At 36.5% G+C, this 12,440-nt stretch overlaps 1 protein-coding gene across 1 annotated transcript in view; it reads left to right on the forward strand.

Moving 5' to 3' along the window:
* The first annotated feature begins 266 nt into the window (after positions 1-266).
* Positions 267-12,440, forward strand: part of LOC140937521 (uncharacterized) — a 29,957-nt gene continuing 17,783 nt past the window's right edge. Inside the window, exons 1-10 of the mRNA XM_073387083.1 lie at positions 267-1,036; positions 3,462-3,704; positions 4,054-4,159; positions 5,660-5,827; positions 7,351-7,515; positions 8,016-8,128; positions 8,819-9,031; positions 9,752-9,922; positions 11,014-11,283; positions 11,672-11,852. Coding sequence (XP_073243184.1) covers positions 431-1,036; positions 3,462-3,704; positions 4,054-4,159; positions 5,660-5,827; positions 7,351-7,515; positions 8,016-8,128; positions 8,819-9,031; positions 9,752-9,922; positions 11,014-11,283; positions 11,672-11,852 — 2,236 coding nt within the window. The 5' untranslated portion in view covers positions 267-430. The remainder of the gene's footprint in view (positions 1,037-3,461; positions 3,705-4,053; positions 4,160-5,659; positions 5,828-7,350; positions 7,516-8,015; positions 8,129-8,818; positions 9,032-9,751; positions 9,923-11,013; positions 11,284-11,671; positions 11,853-12,440) is intronic.

A 12,440-nucleotide genomic window follows, 5' to 3' on the forward strand; every position in this document is an offset into this window, starting at 1 on the left:
CGTTGACCATTAAGGAGAATGTCAATGACGATCAATTTTGTCTCTTATTATTTTCGAACTCCAATAGTGATAGCGTTAACTTTTCAAATTTTTCTTATCTTAGAATGCGGTTTAAAAAAGCAGAAATATATGAATCTCTTTTCCTTCTCTATTTCAGCCTAAATTATTCACATGATTGTTACGAGTGTGGCGTTACATTTCTGATATAAATAAAATTCTCATTACTGCCTGTCAAAACTGCCATCAGCGTTCAAATTGACCGAAGAAGTCAAATTCTGATGAGTGGAAAGAAGGAAGAGGTTGTTTGACTGGTTTTCAGGAAGATATCGACCTTTTTCGTCAGGAATCATCTCGCTTATAAATGCCACTATAAAAATCAGCTTGGAATTTAGAAAACGGGCAAATGAGGCTTTTAAAATAGCCGATTAGGATGAAAATGTGGCACAATCGACGACGCTTCCTTTCGAATTCCAAACAGCTGTGTACGAATTTTGGGACTTCGAAGTTCGTCGTTTCTTGTTTATTTGCTGTTTTTGCTGTTCAAATTGTTTCATGTCAGGATGCATGCAGTAGTGGGCCTTGCTATCCGAGTCCTATAGACATTGCTGGAAAGTTTAACGTAACGGCGAACTCAACTTGCGGTGATCCGCCAGAGACATTCTGCGTCAACTTGAATTGCAGTAACGTTTGCAACGCAAATTCTGATGGACTTAAGCATCCACCTAGCTTTGTGAACGATGACATTAAAGCTAATACCTTCTGGAAGTCAAAAAACTACGAATACCCTGTAGTTTTGCAGCTAGATATTGGAAGAACATTCATGCTTTATCAATCTACTGTGACTTTTTACCACGAACTGCCGGCTGCGATGTACTTTTTGAAGTCAAACGACTCTGGTTTAACCTACCGGCCGATAACTTACTTTGCGACTAATTGTACGAAATATTTTAACTTGCCAGAAAGCGCTGAAAATGAAAGAGATGGACTAAAAGTCCAGTGTTTCAAGATCGACACGTCGGAAAACCCTCGGCGTCAGGTAAAGTTTGTAGCTTGCTTAATTTTTATTTGGGAAAATGTGCACATCTTCATATGTATCGCACACATTTAGCTGAGTGACCAAGAATCTTTCTCTGGATTGTTCTACAAGCCTTCATATGCTAGCTTCCCACCTGCTAAACGAGTAGAATGCCTGATGTTTTAGGTTAGTGGTTCTTGCGTTTATCTTGTCCTTGAAAATGTGGTTATGGAGGTTTTTACAACCAGCCGAAATCACGGCTCGTTATGTAAGCTCAATTAAGCCTATCGATCGTTAGGGCTGCAAAATGTTCCCGTGCAAAGTATGAGATTTATTTCTTTGAAATTCCACATCGGGATAGCTGAAAAATTCTTCAAGAGGCAATCCTTTGGCTTGCTTCCTTGTAAACGTAAAATCTTGGAAACGGTGTGTTTACGAAACGTTTCCTCATTTCCAAGGGATCGTATTACCAGTTTATTTTGTGCTCCATTTTTTGCAAATGGCAATGCAATAAATTTCACAATGGTTTAACTTAAGTATGCTTTAGTTGTTAGATACTAAATTTCCCCGGATTTTTGTCAATAGCTTGCGTGTGATGATTTTAATTTGTATCATTTCGCTCTGACCTGTAAAATCGTCCCGTTTTTGTACATGAAGTATCTCACCTTCTACTGTTCTAGACGTGTCACGTTGGGTATCTCTTCAAACATCGTCATTGCTTTGAAATTATCTGTATTGTTGCCAATACATGTAACCGCTTGTGGCCTTGCATTATTTTAGCCTGCTGGGCGATAAAGTACATGTATAAGCTTAATTTTATTTTCAATCATATAAACTTAAACGCGCGGTACTTTGTCAAAGTGTGCCAATTTTTATCCGCTTGAATTCCATCGCGATAACATCACAATAAATTGTTCTGATGTTGTATTGAGGGTATCACAAAGGAATTTTACACTGTCTAACTGTGTTAATTTATATTTTGCTGGCTTATTTATTTGTTATTTTTATCGCACGTTTCTTCACAAATCGCGCAAACCGTGTTGCTTCAAGCCAAAGAAATAACGTCGAGTTTATTAGTCATATCTAAATAGATGCAAAAAAGTACATGTTGATTGCTTTGTTTGTAAACTGGCATTTATTTTCAAGATCCTTAATTGCTAATATTTTTATGAGGCACACATATTATGACAGATCAGAAAAGTTATTAAGGGTTTTTTTGATACAATGACTGTATGAAGCTGTTATCTGAACAGGACTTATCCTAGAAAATTACAGCTACACCAAGTTAATTTAAAAGCAAGCATTATTTATAGGACTGGCAGCGGATGTAAACTGTCATTAGTGTTTTAAATATTGGACCAACTCCAACAGAAATCGCTGAAAAAAGCCTAATGTCCAATTCTTTTTGGTTTCTCAAACAATATTTTCCAGCAAGTGATTCACTCAGTTTAACATTCAATATTGTTGGAATATGCAGAATGGAGGATAATGATCATTTAATTTAATCATTTTTATCAAATTTTCATTTTGTTGATTGTGCAGTGTACTTGTGTAATGAATGTTCGTAATTGGCATTCATAACAAATTACTTTGTGATCAGAATTTTAGCCAGTGCCATGTATGGAAACCAACATGTATGCAAAGAACAGTGCAGTCTTCTTCTGATAAAATAATTTATCCTGTAGTCAGTCATCTACAACTGCAGTTCAAAAATGAATTATTTCATATATACTTCACAGTCAAAATAATGTTGACACCAAATCAACGGTTTATTGATTCAATGTTAAATAAATGAAGCTGACAAAGGTTGATAGCTTTAATGTGCACAATAATATACTTCCTCATTTTACTGTAACCTAGTAACAAGGAAGTGTATTGTATCGTAGGTCTCTTAGTGACATGGACTTAGCTTTTGTGATGCAGACTGAAAAGGGGGTAAATTTTAATAAGTGCGTGTATGATCCCTTTCAGAAAATTGAACTTTTTTTATCATGTTTGATTAAAAGTATAATATTGTTGCAAATGTTCTTGTCAGACACCTTTCTTTAATGTTCATCAGATTATAAATTCTGATATACATGTACATGTATGAACATCGATTTTGGTTGTTGAAGACAGCCTTCGATATGAGAAAATCCACAGTGGACTGTTAAATAAATTGTTTGATATTTGCACTACTTAAAAGCAAATTGCTGTAAAGTTATATTTAGTGTTTTTTTTTCTGATTACAAGACAAGAAGAGCTTATAGGATGGCATCCATAATGTGCAGCAAGATCCAGAATTTGGGTTATTGGGGGTAAATTTTGTATCCTATTTTGAGGGGTTCTAATGTAGTTGACCACCTCCGACAAGTGATAACCAAAGAGTGGCATGTCAGGTGGTCGATTATCCTGAAATATCGACATTGCTAGGTATCCTAACAGTTTCTTGTCCTTTATATGTCAGCTCTACTACAGACCGCTCCTTGATCGAGATGCAGCGGAAAATCTTCTGTCAGATCCTGATAAACAGGCCTTCTTTCTAATGACCAACCTCAGAATGGTGCTAGTGAATTTTATAACAGGAAGTAACTTTGATCCAAGTTCTGTTCCTGATTCCCTTAAGCAGAGTTTTTACTTTGCTGTGTCTGACTGGGATGTGGTGGCTTCATGTTTTTGTAATGGACAAGCATCTCAATGTGATGCAAATGTAAGTGGCCGAGTTGTTACAGACTAATACTTACTGGGACTTGTATTTTCAATACATCCGTGCGTCTTGGAATAAAGTACATGTAAATGTACTTGAAGCAGCAGTAAAAGAAAGAAGCAACAATGACAACGGTAGTGAATTTAATTTTCATCGCAAACATAGGCATGTCTCCTGGCATTGAATTCTAAAGGAAAAGAAATGTACTTAAAAGTGTGGTATACATGTGTAGAGCTAATGTTTTGCTCATCAAACCATTTGTTTTTTAATGTTGTTGTTGTCGTCATTGTTATCATGATTGCTTAAGCTCCCTAATGAGTACCTGATTGCTGTTTGTTTTGCCATCTGTCAGGATACCTCAAGATGTGTATGTCAGAGAAACACTGATGGTCCTAACTGTGAGAAGTGCTTACCTCTTTTCAACAACAGACCTTATCGCACCCGAGAGGCTTGTGAAGGTAATGACTCTTGTTGCTTGTCTTGTTTACATATACTTGTAAATTCATAAATTTGCTAAAAACTGAGTTTACTTACATTGTGCAGTGTACATGTACACGCTTGCAACCAAAAACATCAAATCAGGTGTCCGCTATCTAGAGCAAGTGCACTTTTCAAATACACATGAACTCTGAAGTTCAAAAGCCAACTGATGTTTGCGTTTTTTGCTGCTGTCAATCATGTTAGTGGACCTCTTAGGAAAGAGAACTTTACATAAACAGGTTCAAAAGGTCATGGTTTGTGATCTGTGATTGGTGGATTTCAATCCGTTTTGTAGGTTTCTGTGTTGCAAGATTTGTTGCTTGTGATCATTATTATGATTGCCGGCAGCAAAAAATGCAATCGTGAAGGTGTGGCCTTTGAACTTTAGAGTTTGCGTGTTTGTGAAAAGCGCAGTAAATTGGGCCCATGCTACGGTGCAAGCCTACAGTGTATGACTGTATGTCATAGTGCAGGGTGCGCCAAAACCTATGTCTGATTGTCCGGGACAGGTAGAGATACAGTTCGGACAAGTAAACCTTTGACATAACTTGTCCATGGGACAAGCACATTTTTAATTAGAAAAAATATGGAAACAGATGAAAGTTGACTTCAAATTACAGTAGAATTAAAATTTATCTTATAGTCATTAAAGCAAACCTCATGCTTGTCAAAATAAGGTTAAATATTCCTTTAAAACTTCGTCATTCCACAGCCATTTCAATCATTTGTTTTTTTACGAGCTCCCTTTGGCTTAGGAACCTTGCTTTAGAACTTACCTGCAAAAAGGCTGATTATGTGATAATAAGCGGTAAAATATATGCCTGATTGTTTTTGAATTTTGAGCAAAACTTGTTGGACAAGAACCCTTGGGTTTCGGACAACCAAATTTAATGTAGTACTTGTCCAAAGGACAAGTGGATAAGAAAATTTTTGGCGCACCCTGATAGTGTTTTAATAGGCAATTTTAATTTTCTTCCACAGTGTTCTTATACATGTAGTACTATTATATCCAGTATTTTCATAAATTAAAGTGGAAGCTCTTTACAATAAACATGTTCTTGTAGCATAACTCATGTATGAAAAAAAAGTCAGTGATTAGAATAATACATGTACATATGTAGTCAAAATATATGTACCCTTTTCCTGCTCTGTGTTAGTTTTTGAAAGAACATGTGTGTCGTGGTAGCAAAATATAAATTGTACATTTGCCCAACCAGTCATCCAAACCACAGCAAACAAGACTATAGTACAATTTACAATAAAACATGTTTAATAATGTAATAATAATTATTACTTTGTTGAACTTCTTACATATGTCCATTCTTGAATTCTGTTCTAGGTAAAATATATTTTTCATTTCCTAGCCCTAATCATTCATGGGAGACATTTATGTTTAATTAGCCTGTTATTAGATTTAAAATACAACAGATATTTCTGTTCACGAGGTAATTTTTGCTTTCTGTTCTTTCATAATGTAGCGTGTGAATGTCACAATCATTCTGCTAGCTGCACTTACAACGAGACCAAAGGATATGGAGTTTGTGATAACTGCATGGACAATACCTTTGGGGATTTCTGTGAATTTTGCAAGTCATCATTCTATAGAAACTCTGAAGTGCCACGGAATCATTCTAACACTTGTCTGGGTAAGTAAATGTCAGGGCTGCAGGTGATGTAGCAGAGACATGTAGTAAGGTCTCAAAACATGTGATGTACCTTATTATGGGAAATAAATGCTTCATGAAATTAATGCAACTTATGTTAATGCAAATTTAGTGGAAAATGGCTCTTGAATAAAGGAAATTAGTGCAAAAGAGAAGGTAACATTTCAAAATGAAGGAAATTAATGTGTTGTTTACAAAGAAACAAAACTTGTTGAGATAGTTAAGGAACAAATTCAAACATATAATCTGAAGTAGATACTTTGTTCATGTTACTTTTCCTAAAAGTATGAAGGGAGTCAAGCAAAGAATTCTGGCCACTTTGAGGGTTCTTCACAGTCCCACTAGTGGTGGGTCTCCAGCGTGATGAAATACAGGTACTCTGCTTTCTTAGGAGTCAAGAATGTCAGAGGTGTACCAAAAGACAGTATCATGGAAATTGAGGTCATGTAAATGAACACTCTACTTGATTAACACTGCAGAAATCTGTGTTAATCTTATGGAGTGTTAATTTGTGAAAGCTTGGAAACTGTGCAGCACATGAGGACAAATAATGATAAAGTTACATGTTAAAACCTGTTTTAAAGCACTTTGTCCTGTTAAGTGCCAGGAAGTGCTAAACATGTCCGAGTGATCCTGGTAGATGCTGCTGACTGACATTGTCTAGAATCAGAGATGTAGTTAAGGAAAAGCTAAGCAGTCTTTTTGTTTGTTAAGCTGGCTGTTTTTGCTCAATTGCACCTTCAAAATTACCCCTGCCAAGATGTAGTTTCCCAGATCTATATTTGAGCCGACGGCAAGGTCTTTCACAGCTGGTGAAATTAGCCGGCAGCTGGCTCTTAAAGATGTCCTTGTAGAATAATAATAATTATTAGCCCATGGCCCATAGTCGTGTTGAAAAGTCTTTTGGATTTGGTGACTCTATTAGGTCTTGAAAAGTGCTTGAAATTCAACACCTTGTCTATGCCCGACACAGTTTTCTGTAAAATTAGATTTTTTGCCGAGGAAAAATTGGCTCATCATCGGTGTCAGAACCTGCAAAACTCACCGGTAACATGAGAACATTTTTGTGCATGAGCAATATGTATTTTATTTTAATTTATGCCTTGACTTTATTTCGAGATGCTATTTCTGTACCTCAGATGCACTTGCAAGTCATTTTCCAAAGTGTTGTTGCAGAAAGTATGAAATAACATTATCAACCATGGCTGAAAAAGTAAAAATCATAAATGACTCCAGCCATGCCTGAGGTGTTCAAAAGGGGTAAAGGATGCCGATTTATTGGATAAATCTTAGTCCTTGAAAACTGTAATTTTTCCTTGAAAAACTTAGAAATTTGTTTGTCTAAAGTTGTACGAACCATGTTAGCCAAATTAACGTACAAGTACAAGTACGTGCTGTAAAAAATCCTAGATTGTACATTTTCCTTTTTATCTGGTGATGTCACTCAAGCATACTGCCAATGTTTACATTTATTTATCATTTTTCTACTTATTGTTCTCTTTCAGCCTGTGCCTGTCATGTCCCTGGGGTTAACAACTCTGCTAACAGCTCTCAGTGTGATGGTGTAACTGGACAGTGTGCCTGCAAGAGTCATGTGACAGGAAGGGCATGTGATACATGCCATGATAACTACTGGAATCTGAGCAGAAGCAATGAGGAAGGATGTGAAGGTTAGTTTGCTTAAATGGAGACTTCTATCTGCATATAAGGTGCCTATGCATGCTCATTGTAATCTCTTTCATTCTGGGATCAATTCAATAAAATGTTTACAAGTAGTGTTATTTACAGTTGTACACAGGGCTGTGCTGTAGCAGAGCCTGGTGGCCCCTGGCGCCTAACTTTTGCCCCCGGGCAACTAGAAAATCTCAGACTTTTCATACAAATCATATGCTGGGCACCCTAGATTTTACAGTTTCAGAGCACTGGGCTCCCTTCAATTTTCCTTAGAGCACAGCCTTGGTACAAGTGTGGCCATTGTTTTACAGTCTACAATTATATAATAATAATAATAATAATATTAATCAATTTTATTTTTCGAGGGTGGTACTACACAGTATAAGATACTGTCGCTTAAACTTGAATGAGTTTTATTCAATTGACTCTGTATATTATGGCCTAATGTGAAGCTACAGTCAACCATTGCAAGCTCAAACCACTGCTTTTTGTTTAGATTGCAGATGTAATTTAACTGGAACTGTAAATGCATCAAACGTGTGTGACAAGGTCAGTGGTCAGTGTCCATGCAAGCCACTGCTGACTGGAAGGACCTGCAACAAATGCCAGGTAGGAAATAAATGTTGCTAATTAAAAAATGGACAACTAACTCACAGTGTACGATAGATAGACACCTTTGTTTAAAATATTAAAAATTTAACTTTTACTTAATATAGGGCAGTCCCTTCAGGGAGCTTCCATTTATCCCTGCTATTAACAGGAGTCCTAAGGTCACTGTATACTGTAAACTATAAAATATGCAATGAAATATATACAAAAGTAAAAACATAAAATGAAAAAGTACATACTGTACATTTACAATTATTATAATGATTAACTGTATGGTAATAAACAATCTTCCAAATTTATGTACATGTTGTAGTTAATTTTTTATCTCAGGTAATTTTTCAAAATTTCAAAATTAAAAAATTAAAATTAAAAAAATAATTAAAAACTGTGAAGTTTAGTGATTAGGGTTGGGAAACTGAGTGAATTAAGTTTCAGGTCAGTTTGCCCAATTTAATGACCCTATAAAATGGAACCTGATTCACTCAGTTTCCTAACCCTAATCACAAAACTTCAGAGTCATTTGCTGTTTGGCGTGGGTTTTCCGGATTTGGATTCCGGATTAAGAATGTTACAGTTAAAGTTAAAAAAATTGTGATGTACATCTGCAGTGCATTGTAATGAAATAATTATTCTTGTGTTAAATTAATAGCTATTGTTTATGCTGGTATATTTTTAACTTTCTTTGGTCAGGATGGTTACTTTGGGTTAACATCTCAACACCCAGGCTGTACTGCATGTAGTTGTGACATGGCAGGGTCAGTGAACAAGTCTTGCTCTTCAACTGGGCAATGCTTTTGCCGTCCAAGATTCTCAGGGCTAAAGTGTGACGTAATTGAACAAAATTTTTTTCTGCCAAGTGTTGATTTTATGACATTTCAAGCCGAAGATGCTTTTGCTGTCTCTGTAAGTACTAATGTATATTCAGTATCTTCTTGGTGTAAATGTGTGAACTTCTCTTAAATCTTTGTCTCTTTTCCTAAGGAATTTAGTGTCATCTTCTTAGCATTGATTTCTCTTCATTTTCACATGTCGTCCAGTAAAGTGATGTACTGTGAACATCCTACTAATACTCAACATTATTTTAATATTGATTTCTAACCTGAGACCCAAATACATTTTTATTTTGAGTACATGTTTACACTGTAGTCTTGGTCTACCGTGGTCTCAGCTAACTCCTTTTCTACTCAGAACCTCATGCTTCCCTTGGAAAGCTTTGTTCTCCGAATGCAACATTCTTTCCCAATGATCATTGGATAATAATTGGATAATAACTTAATTACCATGTAATGAAACACAATGACATGATTATGTGATTGGTCAAGTTGATATTCGATTCTACAGTAAACAGTGCACTGAGGTGATGCGCACTATCAACTGAAAGAAAAAAAATGGAATCAAGGCCATTTATAACTCCTCTGTGCTGGAAACAAAAACTTCTAGTCAGTTTCAAGAAAATGCTTGAGTGTTTGCAGGCTCCTTTTTGATGGTGACCTGACACATGCAGGGCTCTTACAAGTACTAAAGGGTGGGCTTTCCCCTGACTACAGCCCTGCAGCCCCACTTTTATGACAGCAATGATTTTTAATATTCTTTCCCTCCTGTATTATTTTTGTTCCTCTGCAGCCTCCAACAAAGAGAATTAACCATACAACAATCATCAATACTGCTGGTCAGAGAGTCCTTGTAGTGGGCGTGGTTCTAGCTGAAGGGACCAGTGGTCCTTCACCAACTGTGCTTCAGTTTACAGTAAACATCCCCAAGACTGGTTTCTTTAATTTCATTCTCAGATACAAGGTAAGATGTCAATTCAGGTTAGTTTGTGTTTTTGCCACAACTGCCCATAAATGCACACTGTCAAGTCAGTGGCGGATCGAGGCCCTCAGATAAGGGGGGGCTTGGTCATCCAGATCGTGACATAAAAGGGGGCGCGGGGGCAGTCTCCAAAAACATTTTTTTTCGGCCCTTTGGGCCTCAGTTTGGTCTAAACATAAGGGGTGGGGGTTGGGCCTCCTGGGCCCCTCCCCTAGATCTGCCACTGCAAGTGATCACATGATTGACTTAACCTTTTACGTACAGTCAAACCTTCCTTGATTAAGCAACCATCCCAAATGGGAAGATTTAATGGTTGCCTGCAAGAATTCATCAACAGGGGGTCTCTGCCTCGAAAATATGTTTTAAATTAAACACATTAATTTTACATTTTGGAAGAGACTCATTGCATGCAATTTCTAATTTACAATATGTGCATTTTCATGTTGTCACTAAGCAATCTTTGCATATTCTGGATAGTGTAGTACATTCAGCGGACAGAGATCAAACCATGGTATCAAATAGTCACTTACAAGAGGGTAAAAACAATGGAAAATTATAAACCATCATCCAAACAAGTGGTTTCTGTTGCTTACAACAGGTGGTCATTTACAAGAGGTTCTAATATTAATTGTAGTATAAATTTGACTGGGAAAATTTTGGCGTTAAGATAGGTGGTTGCTTACAATAGGTGGCTGCACGCTGAGGTTTGACTGTATCAGAATTCTCCAATGACTGTGACCTGGCAACTGGAAAAAGAAAAGAACTGTTTCTCCAAAAATTGAATATTCTCCTCTTGTTTCATAAGTTAAAATGGTGTGATTTGGAAAAAGTAAATTCCTGTAAATCAAAAGTGCGATTTCAGGGCAGTCATTAAGTTTTGAAGGAGCCATAGCAAATGAAGATTCACGCGTAACATCTCAAAAAAATTTATTGTGCTGCCTTCAGCTTTCCGTTTTCATCACCTGTAACATCAAGTGAGCTCAGCCGTAACAGGTGTTACAGGTTACGGTCCTTTTGTTGATAACATAATATGCCACCTCTACATTTTAATCATGTCTTAAATTTATTTCCAGACAAATAGTGACTGGTCCATGATTACTATCAATGCTTTGCTGCGGACAACTTTTATCCCGTTTTCCTGTAACAATGAAACTCAAGTCAACAGCAATGAACCTTACATCCTTCGTGGATCTTTGGCAGCAGCACTCGAAGCTTATGATTTTGGAAAGCAGTGTTTGCTGGCTGGGCAATACACAGTGAATCTGACCATTCCACAACAACAAGTAATCGCTTTAAGAAGGCGGAGGGCAGTAGTGTTGGACTCAGAAATTGTTGTGGACTCTGTAAGAATAACTTTCTTCTCCTTGATAGCACTGCTCTAAGCTGTAACTTTTTTGGTCGCCATGGTATTTAGAAAAAAATTTCTGCAATTGAAGTTGCAGTAACAGTTTGATTCGATGACAATTTTTAAGATGTAAAATATATAGTTCTTATTATTTGCCTTTTAAAACAAAACATGTGGTTTCTTTTATTACCTACAACTTCATCTATTGTCTCATCATTTCCCTGGCAGTGGCATACTGTAGATGATTGTTGTTGACTAAATTAAATAATAATAATCTTGTTTGTTTGTTTGTTTTTTTTATTTTACTTGGCTTGTTTTGGTCTTTATGAATTTTGCATACAAATTGTAGCTATATTTATTTTTTGGAAAACTCTTTTGTTCCCCAGCTTGTGATTATGCCAACTGTATCAGAATATGATGTCTTTAAGTCAGCTTCCCCAGCAGTGCAGGAAAATATGACATATTATTTTAACCAGTCAGCCTCTTTGCGAAGCTGGTCAGCAGTTTCTGTTGAAGGAAGTGCTTCCCTCTCCCCAGTGTTTGGTGAGATCTTTGGAGAAGGACAAGGTAAAAACTTTACTTATTTAACTTACTTGTATATGTTTAAAAAACAATACCCTGCAAGCAGAGGTGTCTTTCTGGCATGGCAACATTTGCAATTGTCATTCGCATGGCTTGTCAATCACTTAGATGGTTTGTTTATATCCCTGACAGAGTTGGGCCTAAAAAATGCTAAAAGCCATGCCAGAAAGAAACCTCTGCTCACAGATGAAATAGAAATAAGTTTTTTTCAAGACAAGACAAAATTTTAAAATAACTAATTGTAAAGACAAAAGTTACATGTTCCATAGAGTATTGTCTCGCAACTATCAAATAATATTTCTGCGGACAATTACAGTCAAACTGACAAAACCGTGAACACTTGAAATATTTCAGAAAATGTTTGTTGAGTTATAACCAGTGACAGAAAAAAAACAGGATCTGCAAGCCAGCCACAAAACCACAAACTGACGTTGTACACGTAGCTTGGGGTTTAGACTCCTCATGCCTGATTGGCTTTTTTGTTGCAAAAGAGTAACATTGATTCTAGAAATATTTTTGGTGTTCATGGTTTTGTTTGATTGACTGTAAATGAAAATCGGAGTTGAATTTTAT

Source organism: Porites lutea, chromosome 5 (assembly GCF_958299795.1).
Source record: "Porites lutea chromosome 5, jaPorLute2.1, whole genome shotgun sequence".
Classification (NCBI taxonomy): domain Eukaryota; kingdom Metazoa; phylum Cnidaria; class Anthozoa; order Scleractinia; family Poritidae; genus Porites; species Porites lutea.